We start from the raw sequence: 24,298 nt of genomic DNA, 5'->3' as shown, positions 1-24,298 counted from the left end.
AGGAAAAGGGATTGCAGCATGGACATTCCCCCCCTGGGGGATTTCTCGCCTTCTCCCTCTCTGTCTGTCTGGTGAGCACATGCGCCCTATAGCAAAACCTCTCTAAAAAAAAAAAAATCCTAGCATCTCTTCACAGAACTGTCAACAGGAGATGAACCTGGCTTTACCAGTAAGATCCTAAAGACAAAACATAATCAAAGCAATGGCAACCAAGAGACAGAAGTATTTCAGCCAAAGCAAAAGTGGACCAGTCAAGAGCAAAGTTCTTGGCAACGAGTTTTTCTTTTTCTCAAGAGAGAGATTTTTTTACTATAGGGAGGCATGTGCTCTCCAGAGAGACAGAGAAAAAGAAAGTGAGAAATCACCCCCAACGTGGGATGGCCATGCAGCAATCCCTTCTCCATTCTTGTCTCACAATTTTGGGCATGCATGCACATGCACCCAGCATGAGTTTTAAGTCACAGGGTCCAGGACTTGAAACACAGTTGACAATGTGGGAGTCCAGTGATGTACCCACTATGCCATATGCTGGTCTCAACAGCAACAGGAATGATTAAGGCATTCTGCTTGTTGACTTTCTGGTGGTGGTGGTGAAACAACAACATCTGTCCATTATAAGGGTATTTGGAGAAAGTCAGCTGAAACTTCATCAGAAAAACATGACAATGCTCCTGTTCGTTCCTCTCATCAAACAATGATAATCTTATGATAGTTCTGATGGGACATTATTAGGTATCTGCCTTACAGTCCTGATTGGGCTCCTGACTTTTTTGTTTCCCAATCTTAAAAAAAAATTAAAGGGCACTTCTTCTTCTTCAGCTAATAACATATTGGGTTGTTGGAAAAGTCATGATGCATTTTTGCATAGAAAAACATAACATGACTTTTCCAATATCCTAATAAAAAAGATAGCATTGACACAGTTAAACTCCCAGGACCCTCAGTTCTTTAGGGATGGACTAAATGGCTGGCACCATGCTTCGCAAAGGTTACCTTGACTTTGATGGAGTTTATGTTGAGATATAAAGTGTGTATTTCTAATTTTTATCTTCCAATTAATTTTTTCATGAACATTTTATAATCCCCCCATATGTGTAATTCTTATACCACACAGTGCACATAGTAAAGCCCAACATCATGGAACAATAATGTCAATGGTTATTATTATTTGAAATTACAGAAAAAGATTCACTCTCATGCAACTTTATTTAACACCCTTGAAAGAGTTATAAGACAACTGCATGTTAAATGCTTTGTAACTAAGTCATTAACAAACCAGAAACAGAAAATTTTACAGCCTTTTCCAACTTTAACTAGAGAATAATTGCCTTAAAATTAGAATACAAAATAAAACCATCTAAACCTTTCTGTGGAATGATGGGACTTAATGGTGCAGAAAGTGTAGGTGGGGCTTAATTTAATGCTTTAATATAGCTCCCTAGGCTTTTGTAAAGAAAAACTGTAGGGTATCATTTTCATCATTAAGTGTGTAAGATTATCAGATACCATATTTATGTACTGATTTCCATTTTCTTTTCAAAGTTTGGTTATACCTTTATGTTCAGTAGTCAAATAAAACAATGATATGCTAAAAAGAAGGCTCTGTGAGGTGAGTGACAATTTAATTTCCCCCCCAGTGTTGGTTGGTTGCACAAGAAAATAAAGAACTAGAGAAAGTTGACAGGACATTTAGTTGACTAGATTTATTTCCCAGCAGTTGCAGAGTGTGTTAATTGTAACATTTCAGTTGATGAAAAATATTGTGATAGAACGTTGATGTGGAGATAAACGGACTTTTGAACACATATGATAGTAAGATGCTATTTTTAAAAAATCAGGAGGAATAATCAGAACTCTTTTGTTGCTTGGACCATTCATGTGAATAAATTGGGCTTGCCGGAGGGGGCAATAATTCTTTCAAGTTACCAGAGCAGCATTATCATCATAATTATTCACCGTGTTACTCTAGCGGCTATTCAACTTAAATATGGCCTCAATCTACAGAAAACTTGCATGCTGACCGGTAGAAAAGGTAGAAAGATACCGAAGCACTGAATTATCAAAAAGAGCAAACTACCTCTATTAGACTAAAAGTTATATGATTGTCAATAAACTTTTATTGACATGTAACATACACGTAGAAAAGTATACAAATAATAAATGTGCAGCTCAATTAATGACCTCCAAGTAATTATAACCAACACCTGGGCCAGGAAACAGGCGCTTCTCTTCCTCTTACTCATCTTTATCCCCTCTTTTCTCCAAACGTGCTGTTTTCTCACTGAACTGGCATGCATCAAATGTATGACAGCATTGGGCTGTCTGTATATTAGAACAGTTAAGATTCATCATATCACTTTAAATTGGCTGTTGATCAATATTAACATGGCAGAAGACCTTTCTTTGAGGACCAAAGAGTTCTGTTTTTAACTATGGTCTATCAAAGGTAGTAACAGAGGTTTCATGGACACATGAGTATGTTTTCCAAATTTGTGGAAGATATTGGTTGAGAGATGGAACAAGTAAGATGACAGACTAGAGATCCAGAATGATCCTGGCAGTCGAGAAAAATAATGTAGATACCAATATTTACTTCACAAGTGTGTATCAAGAGCCTGTTTTGTCTGGTCCTGGCACAAAATTGGACAGGTAAGGTAAATACAGAGTTCCTGCCTTCTTAAAGCTACGATGTGAAGGGCGAGACAAACATGGATCAGTGAAGTGAATGGTGCTGTGAGGGCACAAGGATTTCAGGGCTCCCCAGAAGAAGTGACGAGAAAGGAAATACCTGACAAATAGTAGCAGATAAATAGGTGTCAACCATGCAAGGTGGAGACAAGGTATAATCCAGTGGCTGGGCCAGCTCCTTGACACAGCAGTAATGTGCTGCTCAAGAGAAGCCAGATCCCATATGGTGACTGTGTTCGAATCCCTGGTCCAGTCAGCCTGAAACACGCCAGGTAAGCAGGTAAGTGCCTGCAATCTAAGGAAGACCGTCATGGTATGACTAGGCCTTGTGGAGGGTGCTTATCTCTCTTTGACTCTCATGGGTGTGTACGTGCTCTATCGTGAATAAAAATAATAGAGTGGGGTCTAAGACAGAGTCTCTTAATGGACTTTAAAATTTAGAGGTGGAGACACACAATAAAGACACAAAGAAGGACTGTTATTTCAGATAACAAAAAGTGTTATAAAAATTAATTTTAAAAATAAAAGAAGACTTAAAGAGTATTTCATACTTACAGCTCTAGCACAGAGTAAAGGTGAACCAGTACTCATAAAAACTCGAACTCATTTCATACAGATGAGTTCTGAGGGCACAGTGAGAAAGGGGACCACAGAAGAGCTGATGTGAGGCCATCTCTCAGAAATGGATGTTTCTAATAGGCCTCTCAGATGAACAAATTAAATTTGCATTTAAACCATGCTTACCAGGGAAATCCTATTACTGAGGACTCACAGACATTTTGAGCTTTTAATATGTAGAACATTGTATGAGAAATAAAGGGCAATCAAAGGAAACAATTCCATTACTTTAGATTGACCACCTCAACTTCTAGGATGACTTCCTAAAACTCAGCAAGGCTTCGGTGGCCTCATGCTGCATATCGGGATGAGTGAGTGGCTAGGGTGGGACTGTAGCAACAGCAACAACTTCCACAGTAGAAAACATCTTGAGAGCCTAATGTGGAGTTGTACCCTAGACATGTATTTAGGATGCCAAGATGGCTTATAATTAGACATATATTTGAGGTACCAATGTAGCATATAATTTAAAATGTGCACTTTTTGGTTTCAGCTTAAATTTCCTTTTAGCTTTACAACCTCTAGGCCAAACCCTGTGCCTCTGTTTCTGCATCTAGAATACAGAAATAATAGAACCAACCATATTAGATTGTGGAAGGGAATAAGTTATAAAATATATTATGAAGAGTCTTCAAAATGTTAATGGAAAATGTGTATTATGAAAAAACCATATATGGCTTTAAAAATTATTTTTGCATCAAAATAAACTCATAGTAACTTGTCATACCTTGTATGAACAGGATCTAGCTTATGGCACCAAGAAAGGTAAGATACCATTTTGAAAATTGCCCCTATCAGAGCAAAATGAATTCTGCTAAAATTGAAGCAAGAACTAACACTGAATTTCTAGTAAAGCTTGGTGAATAATGGTGAAATTATTGATGTTTTAAAGAAAGTTTATAGGGACAATGTCCCAAAGAAATGAGCAGTTTGCAGATGGATAACTTGTGTTTTTTTTGGAGAGATTTTTGCTATAGGGCATGTGTGCTCGCTGGAGAGACAAAGAGACAGAAAGTGAGAAATTGCCCATCAGGAGGGTGTGCCATGATGCAATCCCTTCTCCATTCTCCTCTTGGGATTTTGGGACACATGCACACATATCCAGTGTGAGTTTCAAACTGCTGGGTCCAGGATTCGAGCCTCAGTCGGCCACGTGGGAATCTAGTGCATTAACCACTATGCCACCTGCTGGTACTGATGGTTTTAAGAAGGGATGAGATGACGTTGAAGATAACAGCTGTAGCAGCAGATGATCCACATCAATTTGGCGCTAATTGAAGAGGACTGATGATTTAATAACAGAAACAATAGTCAACACCATAGACATGTCAAGTTGTTCGGCTTACACATTCTGACTGAAAATTAAAGTTGAGGGGCCAGGTTGTGGCATGGTGGTTAAAGCAGCTGGATCCTACCTGGCCAACTATGCAGTTTGAGTCTCAGACCTAATGACATGAGAAACACCCTTGGTGCATGTTGTATTGTATGCAAAATCCTGGAAGGAGGGAGGGAGGGGAGAAGGGATTGTGGTGTGACCATGTCCTATGGGGGTGCTTTCTTGTCCCTACTTCTCTCTCCTAGAAACACACACGTCCTCTTGGCTACATACATACATAAAGTAGAGCAAACTTTCTATATGATGGTGCCTAAACTGTTGTGTCCAGATCAGCTGCAGATAAAGGCAGAACTGTCAACAGAAATTTTAAACAAGTAAGATCAAGATCCTAAAGCATCTCTTGGGACCAGCAGTTAGCGTAATGGCTATGTAGCTGGACTCCCATGTAGTTGACCATGGTTCGCGTCCCAGACCCAGTGGCTTAAAACTCACGCTGGGCATGTGTGTGTGCATGCCCAAGATCCTGAGAGGAGAATGGAGGAAAAGGGATTGCAGCATGGACATTCCCCCCCTGGGGGGTGATTTCTCGCGTTCTCTCTCTCTGTCTGTCTGGTGAGCACATGCGCCCTATAGCAAAACCTCTCTAAAAAAAAAAAAATCCTAGCATCTCTTCACAGAACTGTCAACAGGAGATGAACCTGGCTTTACCAGTAAGATCCTAAAGACAAAACATAATCAAAGCAATGGCAACCAAGAGACAGAAGTATTTCAGCCAAAGCAAAAGTGGACCAGTCAAGAGCAAAGTTCTTGGCAACGAGTTTTTCTTTTTCTCAAGAGAGAGATTTTTTTACTATAGGGAGGCATGTGCTCTCCAGAGAGACAGAGAAAAAGAAAGTGAGAAATCACCCCCAACGTGGGATGGCCATGCAGCAATCCCTTCTCCATTCTTGTCTCACAATTTTGGGCATGCATGCACATGCACCCAGCATGAGTTTTAAGTCACAGGGTCCAGGACTTGAAACACAGTTGACAATGTGGGAGTCCAGTGATGTACCCACTATGCCATATGCTGGTCTCAACAGCAACAGGAATGATTAAGGCATTCTGCTTGTTGACTTTCTGGTGGTGGTGGTGAAACAACAACATCTGTCCATTATAAGGGTATTTGGAGAAAGTCAGCTGAAACTTCATCAGAAAAACATGACAATGCTCCTGTTCGTTCCTCTCATCAAACAATGATAATCTTATGATAGTTCTGATGGGACATTATTAGGTATCTGCCTTACAGTCCTGATTGGGCTCCTGACTTTTTTGTTTCCCAATCTTAAAAAAAAATTAAAGGGCACTTCTTCTTCTTCAGCTAATAACATATTGGGTTGTTGGAAAAGTCATGATGCATTTTTGCATAGAAAAACATAACATGACTTTTCCAATATCCTAATAAAAAAGATAGCATTGACACAGTTAAACTCCCAGGACCCTCAGTTCTTTAGGGATGGACTAAATGGCTGGCACCATGCTTCGCAAAGGTTACCTTGACTTTGATGGAGTTTATGTTGAGATATAAAGTGTGTATTTCTAATTTTTATCTTCCAATTAATTTTTTCATGAACATTTTATAATCCCCCCATATGTGTAATTCTTATACCACACAGTGCACATAGTAAAGCCCAACATCATGGAACAATAATGTCAATGGTTATTATTATTTGAAATTACAGAAAAAGATTCACTCTCATGCAACTTTATTTAACACCCTTGAAAGAGTTATAAGACAACTGCATGTTAAATGCTTTGTAACTAAGTCATTAACAAACCAGAAACAGAAAATTTTACAGCCTTTTCCAACTTTAACTAGAGAATAATTGCCTTAAAATTAGAATACAAAATAAAACCATCTAAACCTTTCTGTGGAATGATGGGACTTAATGGTGCAGAAAGTGTAGGTGGGGCTTAATTTAATGCTTTAATATAGCTCCCTAGGCTTTTGTAAAGAAAAACTGTAGGGTATCATTTTCATCATTAAGTGTGTCAGATTATCAGATACCATATTTATGTACTGATTTCCATTTTCTTTTCAAAGTTTGGTTATACCTTTATGTTCAGTAGTCAAATAAAACAATGATATGCTAAAAAGAAGGCTCTGTGAGGTGAGTGACAATTTAATTTCCCCCCCAGTGTTGGTTGGTTGCACAAGAAAATAAAGAACTAGAGAAAGTTGACAGGACATTTAGTTGACTAGATTTATTTCCCAGCAGTTGCAGAGTGTGTTAATTGTAACATTTCAGTTGATGAAAAATATTGTGATAGAACGTTGATGTGGAGATAAACGGACTTTTGAACACATATGATAGTAAGATGCTATTTTTAAAAAATCAGGAGGAATAATCAGAACTCTTTTGTTGCTTGGACCATTCATGTGAATAAATTGGGCTTGCCGGAGGGGGCAATAATTCTTTCAAGTTACCAGAGCAGCATTATCATCATAATTATTCACCGTGTTACTCTAGCGGCTATTCAACTTAAATATGGCCTCAATCTACAGAAAACTTGCATGCTGACCGGTAGAAAAGGTAGAAAGATACCGAAGCACTGAATTATCAAAAAGAGCAAACTACCTCTATTAGACTAAAAGTTATATGATTGTCAATAAACTTTTATTGACATGTAACATACACGTAGAAAAGTATACAAATAATAAATGTGCAGCTCAATTAATGACCTCCAAGTAATTATAACCAACACCTGGGCCAGGAAACAGGCGCTTCTCTTCCTCTTACTCATCTTTATCCCCTCTTTTCTCCAAACGTGCTGTTTTCTCACTGAACTGGCATGCATCAAATGTATGACAGCATTGGGCTGTCTGTATATTAGAACAGTTAAGATTCATCATATCACTTTAAATTGGCTGTTGATCAATATTAACATGGCAGAAGACCTTTCTTTGAGGACCAAAGAGTTCTGTTTTTAACTATGGTCTATCAAAGGTAGTAACAGAGGTTTCATGGACACATGAGTATGTTTTCCAAATTTGTGGAAGATATTGGTTGAGAGATGGAACAAGTAAGATGACAGACTAGAGATCCAGAATGATCCTGGCAGTCGAGAAAAATAATGTAGATACCAATATTTACTTCACAAGTGTGTATCAAGAGCCTGTTTTGTCTGGTCCTGGCACAAAATTGGACAGGTAAGGTAAATACAGAGTTCCTGCCTTCTTAAAGCTACGATGTGAAGGGCGAGACAAACATGGATCAGTGAAGTGAATGGTGCTGTGAGGGCACAAGGATTTCAGGGCTCCCCAGAAGAAGTGACGAGAAAGGAAATACCTGACAAATAGTAGCAGATAAATAGGTGTCAACCATGCAAGGTGGAGACAAGGTAGAGGGAAAAAGCATTCTAAAGTGAGAGAGTAATGGGTAAAGGCCCCGAGGCAAGAAGGTTTGAGAAAAGGAAAGGAGACCAGTATAGCTAATGCACAAATCTTCCGAGAGACAGAGAGAGAGAGAGAGAGAGAGAGAGAATGAGAATGTAAGGTTGGGCCAGTAGGCGTGGGCCAAGTCATTCAAGCCTTGAAGACCACTGAAAAATTTAAGTCCTTATCCTACACACAATGAGAAACCCTTGAAGGGTTTTAGTACAACAGTGCCAGTTGGATCTCTGGCTGCTCCATACGGAATGGGTATGTGCTGTGAAAACTACAAATGGACTCTTGAGACTTCAAGGGAGAAGGAAATCTCCCTTCCCAAAGTTCTGCTAAAAATCACTGACAATAGGCAGATTAATAAAAGAGAAACACAGATTTATTTTAACATATACATCTTGTACATGGAAACTGAAGAAAACTGAATTCTAAGAAGGGCAAGATGGTTGTAGCTTCAATACCCCAACCATAGGATGTAGGTAAATAGGAGGTACGGAAAATGAATAGGATCCATGATCATACATATGGTAGTTGCTAAATGATTTTCTTTGGAAGCTGAGACTGACGTGTCACTGGAAGGTGAGGGGTAAGGGGCAATACTGCACAGGAACAAAGGCTGTCTTAATATGCAGATAGAGTTTTCTAGGTAATCTCTCTGAGCTACCCTCAGAAAAACAGGAGCCTTGGGTGCAGACCTTTTAGTCTTTCTTGTCTCTGGTTGCTGGGTAAGATTTCTAGGAAGGAGATTTCAGACAACTCCATTTCTATTGGAAGAAATTCTTTAGTATGGAAAGCAAATTCTAGAGAGAGTTCTTCCTTAGACTTGGGGTGGGGAAGAATAGACAAGGTTACAGAAACCTTGATTCTGAGACAACTTTTAAGACCTGTCAGTATGTCAGTCTTTGGGGCATCAATTTCTAAGCCTCAATGACATTACTTAAGAGGCTATACCAATAGTCCAGGAGAAAGATGGGGATGATTTTAGGTGACCAAAAGCCAAAGATAAGCCATTAGTAGAATATGGGAACTAAAAATTTAAGCTATATTGATATATGCAGTGTCCTTCCTGTTCAGTAGTCTAACTGCAGTCTAATCTGTCTAGATTATATATGGACTATTCTTTTTGATTTAGAGAACCTCAATTTGATAAACTCAAGAGTGTTCAAAGGAAGGTGGATTAGGACTATGCCAGACCAGGAATGGAAGAGTGGACTTAAGGCTGGAGTGAGGAAATCTGAGACAGTGGAGGAGAAAATAGGGCAACCTAGAAGTGGTATTAAAAAGTTTTAAGAAGGGACCAGCAGATGGTGTAATGGTTACATTGCTGGATTTCCACATGGCTGACTGCAGTTTGAATCCTGGACCTGGTGGCTTGAAACTCACACCAGGTTTATATACTTGCATGCCCAAAATCCTGGGAGGAGAATGGAAAAGTGACTGGTGTGGCCATCCTCCCTGGGGGGTGATTTCTTACTTTTTCTCTCTTTTGTCTCTTTCTGGTGAGCTCATGCACTCTAAGGCAAAAACCTATTAAAACAATTTTTTTAAGGAGGGGCTGGAAGGTGGCATGGTGATTAAGGTGCTGGATTCTGACATGGCTGACTGTGGTTGAAGTCCTGAACCTGGAAGCTTGGTTTCTCATTTTCCCTCTCTCTGATGTGTTCACCAGAGCTCATGTGCTCATGTGCCCTACAGAAAATTAAAAAAAGAAAATAAATAAAAAAGACAAATTAAAGAAAGTACATAAAATTTTTAAAAAGTTTAAGGAGTAGCCTGAAGTTTTGATTCTTGCTCATGTGAAGTATGCAAAACAGATCAGCAGGAGGTTGACAGAACCGCTACCACCTTGAATGTTTCTGGTCACAGTGTCAGAGGGAAAGTGAATCCGGGGAGTTTCACACTGCAATAAAACACTCCAGCCATGTAATAACACAGGCTGTCTTGTTCCTAATACATTGGCTAGAACTAGCTGTGCTAGTTAGCTATGTGTAAAAACAAAAGGAGTGCAATCCAATCTTGTGTTTGGGATATTTGGAGAGTTGGAAATATTTGACAAAGAGTGCTGGTACTGCAGACAACCAATAAGGAAGGCAGAAAACATGCAAACTACTTTTGTGGCACACATTTCAAAATTTCTACCCAGAAAAATATGGATTCCTTCTTTATATTAGCTTGTTTACTGTCTCCAAGTTGAGAGTCTTAACATCAGAGGAGAACTGTATAAAACATGTGGAAGTTTTATAAAAGTCTTTACTATACATGTAAAGCATAATTTGAGCCATAATCATGTCTGGGATCCAAGCCCTTGGAATGTAATATTAGTTCTTTTTTTTTTTTTTAAAGAGTAAATGTAATAGTTTACTCCCTTACAAGTTTCATTGTTCCTAATTATGTAAAGCCATCACTGGTAAGCTGGGAGAAAATATTATGAAACAAGTCAAGCCTTACATTAGCTTTTGAGTATTAAGATGTTAGAATAACAACTACTTAAATGCGTCACAGTAATTTTATTCCAAATATTCTTGGTGATGCATGTCCATCATTGTCAAATTAACTAAAAGGATGTTAACTCATTATTTATACAAAAATACAGACTTCCTAATGAATTTTGCCTTCTTATAAATATCTATAATAATATAAAACAATTCATCTTGCTATGTCTCAGGGTACTCAATTCAAATCTGAACTACTTTTATTCACTATTTCCAGTAAAATGTAGTTGTTTTATTCGTAACTACTCTATGATCTGAACTACAAAACTAATACTAGACAATAAAAAGATGAAGACAAATCAGTGGCATCTTTGAATCATTTCACTGAAAATGGCTGCTAGAAAGTGACAATTTCTTTTTTCTTTTCTTTTCTTTTGGAGAGAATTTTGCTATAGGGTGCATGCGCTCACCAGAAAGACAGAGAGAAACAGAGACAGAAAGTGAGAAATCACCCCCCGGGGGGGGGATGGCCACACCGCAATCCCCTCTCCTCCATTCTCCTCTCAGGATCTTGGCACACACGCACATGCACCTGGTGTGAGTTTTAAGCCACTGGGTCCGGGACTCGAACCGTGGTCAACTATGTGGGAGTCCAAGGACCTAGCCATTATGCTAACTGCTGGTCCTGAAAGTGACAATTTCTTGTGAGAGATTTAAATACCTAAAGTTCATGTGGTATTAATACACTTAAAACATAATTAAAATTTGTATGACAAATGCTAGTTTAGGAAAGAACTGATTTTAAAAGCCAAAGATGCTTCTTAGAAGGGCACTGCTGTGATATTTTAGATGGCTCTTTTTTCTAATTTGAAAGCTACATATTTAACCGAGAATGGTCCAAAATGTTTTTAAGGTCAAACTAGAAATATGTTGATAATTTAAAAATGCAAGCCAAGTGCTTTATTATATTATACTACCAGAGTGTTATTGTAGTTTAAAAATATCATTAAATCAGCACAAACCCGCACTTATCATTTCCTGCACATTTTTCACACCGAGCTGCCTTCTGACTATGAGTAATCTGTTAATCTGCTCTTCGCCTCACAATCCGTCAAAGTGACAGATTCATTCCTTCCCTAATACATAATATCTTCATTTACTGTATGCCTTGCTGCAACTTTCTTTTTTGCTAGCACTGAAATTTAGAAAATCACAAGCAAATTTTGCGAATGTCACACGGGTGGTTGTTCTTGTTTGTTTCTCATTTCTTCCATTATTCCAGCAGGAGAAACTAAAACTTTCCTGGTCTCTTAATGTGAATTAATGGTATTTCCAAAGGCAGGCAATTTCAGGTTTCAGCAGAGTGACGTGAAAAAGGTTGGAAGAGGTCAAACACTGAAATAAGAAGTAAGTACATGCTTCACCAAGTCAAAACACTGACCATTTTGAAATTTCCCTTCAATACTAGCGGCAAATGAATAGATTCTCATGCCTCAATCCTTAACCTTTATTTGGAATAAAGAAAAAGATACCATTTGGGTAGCCATTTAGGGATGAATTGTTCTCACAAAAGGTGGAGCTTCATTAGCATGAACACTAGTTTAATTAAAAGCAATACTGTGATTTTACTGAAGTTGAGAATTTCATTTTATCATGATGTTGACTGACCTCAGGCCAAGTCAGATCTCAGGTTTCTTATTCATTGCTATTTTGATCATTCAAGTGGATCATTATTAAAAAAAAAAAAAAAAAACCTGACTCTTCATAATAAAGTTGCTCATTATTAATAAAGCAGAAAATATTTTGCTCTTTCTTGTTTCCTTTGATTCAGTTGCTTACTATGCTATTAGTTCTGCAAATAAAGAAAATTAATGACTGAAAAAAATGAGAATATGTACAATATTAGTTCACTTATTTTCATATTAAATAAGAGGTAATAGGACCACAGCCATTGGTGTGGTGGTTAAGGTGAATCCCACATGGCCTACTGTGTAGTTCAAGCCCTAGACCTGGTGGCTTGAAAAACATCTCAGGTGTTATGTGTGTATGTTCCAGCTCCTGAGAGCTTTCAGAATGGGGAAGGGAGAGTGGGGTGGGCATTCTCGGAGGGAGGGTGCTTTTTCATGTTCCCTTTCTCTGTCTCAGGTGTGGGCACATGCCCTATGGCAAATTTAAAAAAGAGAAAAAAAAAAAGAGACAACAAAGTATATGTTCACTTGGCTTCACTTTTTACTGACCCACATAGTACATCATGGATCACTATTATTGTTAACTTCCAAAGTCAAAAGCAAGGAAGTTATTTACAGTAAAATACGAGAACCTGCTTTCTAAGTCTTGTTTCAGAATATATATAATTTTCTCCATGCATACACCCAAGAATAGTTTGTCCTGAGCATCAAATTGCATCTTATTTGTCTTAATGGATGGTAAGAGAGCCAAAGGCTTTTAAAAATCAATGGACAAGAAAGAGTCAATAGAACAATAGTTAGTGCTAATTCAATCAAACCAGCTAAAAGTTATTTGCCTTTTTGCCTTCAAGTCTTTTGAACAGGCTGGACTTTAACTTACATGAGATTTATTACGCTGAGTGGATTTTTATGCGTTAATGAACAGTATAATATGAAGCTGTAAATGCTGGTAAACATAATATATTGCTAGAGTGAAAAATGATGTGCTTTAAGTTTAATCAATTTCAAAATGTAATTTTTTTTTTCACTCGGAGAGAAACAAACAAACAAAAAATCACAGGGAAGAAGTAGCCAAGTGCCAACAAAAGCAGAGTCCATGAGTGGGCACAGGTTCAAACAGCCTACGACTGTCTTGTGCAGGGCTCAACACTCCCTCCCACCCTACCTAAAACATTCAGTTGCTGCACTGAAGACACGCAGTATGGACCTTGCAACCTTCCTCTGTTGAAAGGCCAGGAGCTCATTGAGAACACGTTAAAATCACATAATAGGGAGCTGGCTCCCATTTGACCAAACTCACAGTTCAAGTCCCAGACCCTGCAGCTTGAGAAACATGCCAGGTGCGAAAGCGTGCATACTCAAAATCACAACAGAATGGAGAGATGGAAAAGGGATTGCAGTGTGACCATTCTCCAAGGGATGTGCTTTCTCCCTCTCTTTCTCTTCTTATCTGTCTCTCTCTGGCAAGCATACATGCCCTCTGGCAAATATTTTAAAAAGTCACATAGAAGGGACTTAAAAAATACTAAGCCTTGCTGAAGTGATGACAACACGCTTTAAATCATCTTGTGCTTTGTTAAACAAGGGAAGCAACTCTGCAGTGGGTTTCAGAATGAAGGATGAGCCAGTGAGCCTATGGATGTGACTGGCTGTGGCCATTTAACAATAATCATGGTCTTTCATTTTTTAGGTTCATGTCACTCTCCTGGACTTCAGCCTACACCCTTTGCTGCCTCCCTCTTGCCCCCAAGACAGAATGGAGATGACTCTTATGAGCCAGAATCAGTACTTTGACTTTCCTCCCCTCTCTATACAGTGCATGTGCGTGCCAGAGAGAGGCAGAGAGAGGGGAAGTGAGAAGTTACCCCCTGGTGGATAGACATGTCTCCGTCCCTTCTCCTCCAGTCTCCTGAGATTTTGGACACGAGTGCACATGTGCCCACTGTGAGATTTTTAAGCCGCTGGGTCTGGGACTCGAACTGCGCAGCTTAGAGATCTAGCACCTTAACCTCCATGCCACCTGCTGGTCCAGTACTTTGACTTTTTACACATTCTCATTACTGTAGAAGGAGAAGTTGAAACTTTTAATTAGCATGGTAAATAATTGCTTTGGTAAGGACCTTCTTCACTCTAGACTGTGGGTCAGAAGAGATCTGAGTTCACCATCTGCAGGATGACGGGAGGCCTGAGGAAGCTTGGGAGCCCCCGCTAGTTAAACATGCCAAGGTTCTTCAGGGGCATTTCAGACAGGAGCTTTTGGAAGGTGAGCGAGAGAAGATGGTATTGTTTGTTGATCCCAAACTGTCTTGGAAATGATTTTCATGAACTTATGATTTTTGAAAACATGTCAATAACCAAGATATTGATGAGTACTTCCCCCAGCCCTAACGCCTTAAGTGTCTTTTAGGAAGTACAACTGTTCTGCCCATGGGATGCTGCTCCTGGGGTGCTACAAGGCATGGCCCTGGGGTAAGAGCGGTCAGAGGTGAAAAGAAAGATGATTTTCCAGGGGTTGGTTTGCTATGAGGTAGACTTTTAGTGGGGTTTTCTCTGGGACAGTGCAAAAGAGACTAGAAAAACCATTCTGGGCACTGGCCTCTGCTGTGAACTGGGGGAGTCTTTGTGTCAGGAATTGTGTTGCTGTGACCCACCTCAGTTATGGCTGCCCAGATCACAGGCACATACATACCCAGTGTGCTCAGTGAGCTCCCGAGGCATGACCCCGGGGCTTCTGCAGCGCTGCCTTCCCCTCTACTATGTGTTTATAAAGTCTGTTCTGGGGCCAGCAGGTGGCGTGGTGATGAAGGTGCTGGACTCCATATGGCCAACAGCAGTCCGAGCCCCAGACCTGGTGACTTGAAACTCATGCCAAGCGTGTGTGCATGTGTGCCCAAAATCGTGCAGAGAAGGGATTGCAGCATGGCCATCCCCCCTGGGGAGTGATTTTTCACTTTCCCTCCCATTGTCTCTCTGTGGCAATCGCACGGGCCCTATAGCCAAAAACCTTAAAAAAAAAAAGTCGGTTTTAAAATTAGAGCAGTGGGTTAAGGACATCTCTAAGAGCAGGAGAGGCAGGGAGATGTCAGAGTTTAAGAGGGCACCAGCACCACAGATTCAGGTTCTCCTCTCTCTAGACACAGACAGACAGACAGACACGCACACACACACACACGCACACACACACACACGCACACACACACACACACACATAAAATTTTGTCTTTTTTCCATTTGCCTAGCCAGATTCTGTTAGCTGGTGAGGGCTAAGAACCCTCTACAGATTCCCAGACAGATTTCTAGCAAGTGGCACCCTAACTCTACAAAATGGGCATGGAAAGGCCAACAAAGATAAGTAATTTCCAATAAAAATATAGTGAGACACACTAGTTCAATTTTAGAAAATCATCTCCATTTAAAGGTGTAAAATGATACATTTACCAGATACTTTAGCTATCTTCTAAAGGATCATTTAAGGCAAATTCATGAGAGGGATTCCATTTATTACAAGTAGGAATAGGCCAGCTACCAGACACCCTCCAGGAAGAAAAGTGTACGGGTGCTCGAGGGTTCCAGCTAGCAGTGATGTGGGGGGAAATCATTTTTGTGAGATGAAATGTGGTGAATTCAACACATATTTCTTGAGTGTCTAAGTGACTGGCACTGTTTGAAGAGCTAGGGATATACAGAGAGATCAAGTCTCCCTGTTCATGGAGTTTACACCCCAGCATTCTGGAGGGGTGTGTGAGTGTGTGTGTTTAAAGAAAACGAACAAACAAGAAAACATCAGTTAGTGAAGAGTATCGTCTTGAAAATAAAAAAGATAACCTAAAGAAGGGGACTGGGGGCTATTTTAGGGTGGACGCTAAGGGCAGGTTTCTGTTAGTAGGTGAAGCTTACTTAGGCAGAGACCCTAATGACAGGAGGATGCAGCTGTGCAATTATCTAGGGCAAGAGAACCCCAGGCAGAGCTCCTGAGGAGCGAGTTCGCCTTGAGGATTGGAGGAAAAAAGGCAGAACCGTGGTGCCTGGCAGGAGTGAGCGAGGTGTGCTGTGGTACGAAACACAGTCTGAGAGGTGGGCTTCCAGGGCCTTGAAAGTCAGAGCACGGAAGAACTGGATCTTAAGAGAAACAAGGAACCACCAGGAGGTGTTACAGTGGGGAAGGCCTGGCTCTGATTCAGGTGTAACCATACCACTCTGGTTGCTGAGTGCAGAATAGACGGTAGGGACCAGAGAAGCAGAGACAGCATCTGCCCAGGTGAGAGATGACACCGGCCTGGACTGACAGTAGCAGTGAAAATGGAAGAAAGTGGATACACTTTGTAGAGAATACTGTAAGACTTACTGAGGTCAGAGGCAGGGCAAGGATCACCCCTGATACCTATCTTGAGCAAAGAGAGGGTGATGGTGACATTTTCTGAGATGTGGAAGAGTGAAGAGAGAACAGATTTGTAGGGGAAAATCAAGTTACTTTTGGAATTCTTTGATGTGAGATCAGTATTTGACATCCAAGTGCGTACCTGTCAAGATGGAAGTTGGATGGATGAGTCTGGAATTCAGGGGAGTATCAGGACTGGAAATATAAATCTGAGAGTCACAGGAATATAGAAATAAGGGAAGTTACTATTAACTCTAATGTCTTAAAGATGAGGGCCATCCCAAAGGTTACCAACGTCTATGGATCTTTGTGTTGGGAGTGATACAAACAGGACAAATGAAATTTAAACCCTGTCCAAAGTCTTCTTATAAAAATACAATTTTATCCTACTGGTAAATAAAGCAGTATCACTGTCCTCCTATTTTCCAACAAAGAAAGGAAAATTCTTGCAAAGACCCTGAAGAAATTAGAAGTGTAATTGGTTAACATGCAGGATGAAGACTGCTGTTTTCTATGGTGTCTGGGTGTAACCCTGCTCGCTCACTCACTCTCTTACCCTACTCAAATGCTGACAGAGCTCCTCCCCTTCCTAGGCATGTGCTTCCCCTTACACACTCACACACACACACACACACACACACACACACACACACACACACACACTTCACTCTCAAAGCACTTGGAGAACAGACTCACAGGTCTCCTGTCAATTAATTTAGAACTGTGGGTTCTGACTAAGGAGAATGGGGGCCCTCAAAAGAGCAGGTAGAATCTGTGGGAATGTGATGGTGAAATGAGAGGTACTGATATTTCTTCTAGCTAAAGCTAACAAGAGAAATGATAAAAATAAAAATGGATACCTTCAGTTTCATAAACAAATCATTAAGATTTAATGCAAACTCCACATAACAAAACAACGACCATAACACTACATCTGGAGAAATGAGATGTTTGCACAGTGGATAAGGAAAGCCTCTATAATGTCTTGGTGTGAAGGAAGAGTATTTGTTAAAAACTCCAGCTTTCTTGTTTCAACATGATCCAAACTTAATCATCTGAAGAAGAACATTCAATGCAAGTTATACATCTATTTTGTTTACTTGTACATTTTCTCTGTTTTGAGTTAGGGGGGAAAAAGCTTAAGCAATAGAGAAGCCCATCAGGTTGAGTCCCGACAATTGGAGTGAAAAGAAAAATGACGCCACATGATCAGCTCAGAGGAGCGCACATGGGGTTATGATGACAGGCAGCTTGCCTCAGTCAGGCCGGCTGAGCCAGCAGGAACTGAGGTCAGTGGTTATTAATCATTTGTCAAAGACTGCAGGGCTTTATCAGATAATTATAGTTATAAGTATGTTTATATCAGCCAAACATGTGGCAAAGCTGTAAAGGATCCAGGCCCCAACACAATCTGCAATGACATTTAAGAAAACTGCAGATAAGTGATACATCGTAATGCAGACACTACAGGAAATCATGCCATTCCTTATAGCTTGGGCATTCTAGAATTATTTTCTATATTGTTCATTTCCATACACATCTAGAACCTTAACAAACCTTTGATGACATTTCATCTTCCCCTAGTTTTCCAACAAGCTGTAAAAATAGCAAGTATAATCATGTGAAATGAAAAATTGGTTATGGACTCCACTCACATGAACAGACAACCTGAATGTAATCACGGCTTTTATTTATTAATTTTTTTCCAAAAGCCCATTTCTGGGCAAAAAAATCCTGTGCTGTTCTGAAGAATCTACATACACATATAAATAGATGTGCTTAAGGGGCAGCGCTCAAGCCCACGAACCAAGAGATGGCATTTTAAAATAAATGACTCGAGGCTGCAGACGGCATCCATTTTGCTGTCTGGCAGCATGCGAGTTTACATGCTAGGAAACATTTCTCAACATGAATGAACTGTGAAATTGTTTCCTCCCGGCCCACACTCCTCTAAATTGTATTAGATTATGTTAGCCATTTCTGTGTCTTGTCGTAGAGGCTGTTGATGCCCCCAGAGGCAGTGCTGGTGGATGCTAAAGGCAAAGGCCACACATCTGAGATGCTGCCTAAATATCAGCCAGTGTGTAGAAAAAAAGAATGGGAACTCTCACCCCTGCCTAACAATGCAAGGAGCAATGGATCTGTGGCAAATCTAGATACACAAGGGAATACGATGAGGTGAACCATATGTATTTCAATTCCTAGACTGTAAACTTCTCAGGAAATGATTACTACTGCATCCCATCTCAACCTAATGCCAAGGCTGCCCTCTGAGTATAAGTGGATGATTTTAGTGTGAGAAAAACAACACAGTGGGACCAGCAGATGGCATAATGATTACATTATTGGACTCCCATGTAGTTGTCTGCAGTTTGAGTCCTGAACCTGGTGGCTTTAAAAACTCACGCCAGGCCCGTGTGTGTGCATGCCCAAAATCCCGAGGGGAAACTGGAGGAGCAGGGATTGTGGTGTGGCCATCCTGGGGGGAGGGGGGAGGGGATTTCTTGCTTTCTGTCTCTCTGGTGAGTGCACATGCCCTATAGCAAAAAACTCTCTTAAAAAAAGAAAAACAAAATAAAAAACAAATATATGCAGTGTTTTAGATATTTTTATCCTGGATCCAGCTCTTCAAAACAAACATTTTCCTGCTTTGTGGATGGCATACTATCTTTAATTTTAATCATACACACAGAAAACTAAGAAGATAATTATGGTGCAGAAATAAATATCTTTACAGAATAAAATGTAAATGAAAAACTTTGGGGGATATTGGTTGTTCTGCTACTTTAATAAAGCTGGTTGTAAGCTCACTCTCTAAACATATATATATATATATATATTTTACACGCAGTGTAAAAATCATAGATTCTTAGGTTTCGAGAGCAGTTGCAGACACGTCCCTGAGGCCGATATGGCCGTTTCACTGCCCAGGGGGCACTATCACATTCTCAGTGGGTATGCACGCACACACTGGCACCATCTTTGCCATGTTGCCACGGCTCTGATCACAACCATCATTAACTCAGGAAATCAAGAGTCTGCCTGCTTCTCCTGTATCGTTTAGAGCCTCTGTATGCCCAACTCTCAATCTAGGATTCAGGTTAGGAGCTTGTTTATCCTAAAGGGTAGACTTAGAGAGTTACCTTCACATATCTTGTATTTTTTTTCCCCCATAGTATCAGTATCCTTTAAAATTTAACTTTAAAGTTCTATGTTTTGGAGTCTAAAGCATGGGAATACTATTTGTAAGATATATACTAAATACAAATCTTAAGAAGAATCAGAGCTTTCAACTTTAAGTTAAATTACGGGTATTATATGATTCAATTTATTCCATTTTTATATGATGATATATGCTGACCTCATAATTTTATCATCCTCTGTATTTATGGCCCAATAATGTCTTCCTGCCAATTCTCTAAGCTGCTGGATTTATGAGCCAAGAGCCATGCCATGTAATCTGTAGGTTTCCTGAACAGTTATAATTTTCTAGGAAACTGGTGAATAACCTGCTGGCAAGTGGCTTTGATGGCCTTTTATTTTCTGATTTAGCATTTGACCTTTTATTTCACTATGTACAAATGTAAATTAATTTTTCCTAAATGAACATTTAATTTTTCCTAAATGAACATTGGTTGCACAAGATATACTGTCTAATAGGTAAACTTTCTTATATTCTCTTTTTGATATTCTCACATTGAAAATCGATTTGTAAAAGAAATGTTTAAAGTCGTGTACTACCACATCTAAATATTCATTCCTTCATTCATTCAATCCTTTATGAAGTATGTTTTCTACACAGGGCAGTGAAATAAAAGTAAGTAGTGTGATCCTTTGATGGTAGGACTAGATTTTTTAAAGTAAAGTCTATCAAGAGTCTAATAAAAGTCACAGAATCATAAAGATGGAATTGACTTCAGACAGCATGTAACTCAAATCCTTATACACACGAGGGTGATATTGGTAAATGAGGTCTGGAGAGGTTGAGAGGCTGGTGTGAGATTAGAGATGGGGTTACTGGCAGAATCAGGATGAGAATTAGGTCTTCTTTTCTTTTTTATTGAGATTAAAGGCTCCAAGTTCTAATACATCCTACTGTGGCTCTCTTTTGTTCCAACTACAAACTCTGAATTTGTCCTAATTTGGACCCACGTTGGATTTCCAATTATCTTGAAAGCTTACTCAAGCATAGAAAAAAAGAATTCGTGAGGCAAATCTAGGTGAGCTGCAAGATTGCAAATGACATGCTCACCTATCAAGAGAGAACAGATTTTATGGAATGTTAAAATACCCTTTTATATATACTGAAATGACAATCTCAGGTTCTACCTCCTGATAATATCTATTTATGATGGTGACAATTCTACTAGGTAACATGAAAGCGTGACCAGATGAGGTAGAAAGACCATAAACACTCGGAAGAGATTATTGATAATAAAGAACATTTACTCTGTGTCATGAATGTTCTGGGCTGCAGTCAAAGCTGTATAAACCATGCAGCTGCTCTCTTGGGAATTGTGCTAGTTTTACATTGTGTGGTTCTCTGTTCATTGCTAATTGAACCAGAAGGTGATACCTGGACCAAGCTAGGAGAGTCACATTCTCCCTCTTGGAAAGTAGAAATTAGGAGTCAGACATAGTCTGTCAGCCTCGGCATGCACTTTGAACTGTACTATGCAAACTCAAGAGCTGTCCGACAGCCCTATGTGGACTGGGAAGCAGAGAAAGCTGGTGCTTAGGGAGAAGAGTGGAGTAGACTGGAGGAAGCAAGTAAGGATGAAGCGAGGATAGTGTTTGCCTTGTGGCTTTCCAGTTTCTACCTGCAGGACCTCCTGAGGTCTGGCTGTCAGTGGGTTCCAGGATGTGGCCCTGTCTTCTTAATAAATCCTAAATCCTTCCCACCTTTCCCTTTCTCTGTCTTCCTCTCTAGCTTTCTTTTTCTGACTGACTCCCTTTTAATACTAGCCAAGTCATTCTGGTTATGAGAAACCAGAGACCTAAGTCAGAAACCATGTGATAGACACCAGACCCCAGAGGCAGAACTACAACACTATCCTTAGTTTGGGTCTGTTCCATGAGATAACGTGCAACCCAGGTTAGATAGCTTGAAAATGGGATGCACTTGGCTAATGAGATGCATTACAGTAATTATGCCTCTGTGGGTGACGTTCAAGACAGATAGACTTTTCAACGACGTCTTAGTGTGTAATAGTGATAAAGCGATACTGATCTATATGCATAAACTATATAACTGTATTTATCCGAAAGCCATACACACTATATGTATTATAAAACTCTAATTCAGATTTGCTTGTTCCCAATGAGCTTAAAGAATGATTTTTCTATATTGACCAATAACTCATAGGCCAATGAAATTTTTGAAATAATTTTGAGATTACGAACTTCTGAAATTATAAAAAACAAAGAGAAGTGGCCACTTGAACTCATATAAGCTATCTTAATAAAAAGGCATCAGATATATAAAAAAGATTTATGCCTAAAATGTCCTAAACATCAAATACTTATAAAAATAAAATACTATGCAAAAAAGATAACAATGAATAAATGAACAGTTAAAGAGAGCTCACTATTTGCCAGGAACTGTGCTCAGAACTTGACCTCCCCAAAATACACAAGGCAATTATGAATTACTTTGATCTAATGACTTGTTCAAAGTCCAAGAGGCTAGCAGAAGGCGGGTATTTAAATATAGGTAGTCTTGTTACTACTACTGTTGAACTAAGACTTTATAAGAAAAGAATTTTGGAAGCTCTTTGGAACTAATGGATAACCATTTCATGAAACCAAAAAAATGCACAATCTTCTAAATAATCTTCTTTTTTTTTAAAAATTTTGATTACCAATGATTCTTACCGGGGGTTAGAAGGAGAAGGTGGATTCATTTCTTTCTGATAGTGACGACCCTGGTTGACAGGCTGTAAAAGACAAAACGTTTGAGAAGTAGGTATTTGTCAGCACAATGCTTTTCACATATACTTCGGCATCTACATTCATTACTGTAATTTTTTTCATGAGACACAATTCATAAAAAGGGTCTGGGTTTATTTCACAGAACAGTCAGAGGCTCTCTAGGAGGGCCAGCAAAAAGCAGGACGGTTTAAATGAGAAAACAAAGGTTATTTTAATGGCTAGCCACTGGACTTGATAACATCTGTGATGTAATTAAAGTTCATGTGTTGGAATATTCCTCCTTGTGGAATTTTTATGGTGTTAACATTGGTTGATTTTTACAGACAGAGCAAAACATAACAAGATATCTCATGAAGTTTACACTTCATTGCAAGAATTTGCAATAATCTAGCAACCCTGAGATATAAATAAATACACTGATATCTCAAGGATAACTTCTATTACCATGAATGAGAATTACACATGTAGATTTTAGGCCAAGGTGGTCATCTTCCCAAACTATATAATATAACCTCAAACAGTAATCAATGAACTGAGAAAAGTGATGCCAATACCTAACAAAAATATGAAATCTCAAATTTTCCCTGTGTAAGAAACCTTTAAGTTACTATTTCAAAACACAGCTGAACAACTACATCTCAGGTAGCTTAAACACTGGCCTCCAACAGAATGTGATCTCTTTTTCTTTGTTTTACAGAGGGAGAAAATTCTAGTATATCTAATATGAATTATGTTCTTGGATATTAGCTTTAAGTGTTTTTCTTACACTTTAGTGGTTAAAAACAATGTAATTATAATAAAAAAGGTTTTTTTGAAACATTCTCATTTTATTACAAGTTTGAATTTGGTATACATTTTGAATTGTATTCAAAAGCCTTTTGCTGGTTACTTCCAAAGGGGTTGGCAGTAAGGCTTCTTGCTCAGTATACAGAGCCCATATTCTTTATTTTTCCATATATTCCTTATTTTAATGGGTCCTACAATATTAATGACACAGGTGATGGGAATTCTTCAGAGTAAACTGTCCTCCTCTATAAATAATCTCTTGGAAGTGTTCCTTTAATTTAAATCAAACACCCTGTTTGATAATCACAGTCACTTAGCCTGACTACCTGTGATGCACCATGAATTTAAATGTGCTCAGATACTTTGGTAATTGAACCAATATCAATGCATCACCATTTCAGTAATAAGAAACAACAGCTGGGAGAACAGTGGAAGGAAAAACATGTCATAAGACATATTTGATCTCACTAGAGAAATAAGACTTTCAGCAATTTGCAAGTGAAATTTAGTTCTATGATTTAGGCTTTATTATTTCATGGCAAGAAAAGGAATTAACAAGCAAAGGGCCTAACAGGTTTTCTGGACCAACTCACACTGGTATAGAAATACTCCCGATAATACATTCATCGGTATTCATCCAATATTTCAGCTGTACTCAGGCCTCCAGTGAATGGACCTCTGCCTATTTATTTACAGAGGCATTTCCATAACTCTAAGCATCGTTGTCCTGATGTTCGGCCAAATTTCCATTTCTTAATTTTCTATTATTAATTCTATTTATACTCAGCCACAAACTCCTATTCCCAATGACTTCCTCCAGTCCTTGGAAAGTAAAAAATGACTACAGAATGCTATCTTGTTTGTTACTCAGCTCTGACTGTAAATTATATGGACTATAATTTAAACCTTTCCATCTTTGCTCATGTTGATTTAAAACAGATTCAACGTTACAAGAAGTAAATAAAAGAACATAATCAACACAAGACTCGCATTCCTAGTGACTGTTAGTGCTAGAAA

General features: G+C 39.1%; 1 protein-coding gene across 5 annotated transcripts in view; it reads right to left on the bottom strand.

Moving 5' to 3' along the window:
• Positions 1-24,298, bottom strand: part of CFAP20DC (CFAP20 domain containing) — a 276,467-nt gene that overhangs the window by 51,642 nt on the left and 200,527 nt on the right. For all 5 annotated transcript variants that reach the window (XM_006169141.3, XM_006169139.3, XM_006169140.3 and 2 more), the window contains one exon: positions 22,439-22,500. In XM_006169141.3, coding sequence (XP_006169203.1) covers positions 22,439-22,500 — 62 coding nt within the window. The remainder of the gene's footprint in view (positions 1-22,438; positions 22,501-24,298) is intronic.

Source organism: Tupaia chinensis, unplaced genomic scaffold, assembly GCF_000334495.1.
Source record: "Tupaia chinensis unplaced genomic scaffold, TupChi_1.0 Scaffold146828_1, whole genome shotgun sequence".
NCBI lineage: Eukaryota > Metazoa > Chordata > Mammalia > Scandentia > Tupaiidae > Tupaia > Tupaia belangeri.
The sequence above is the reverse complement of the archived record's forward strand: the minus strand, read 5'-3'. Positions and strand labels throughout refer to the sequence as shown.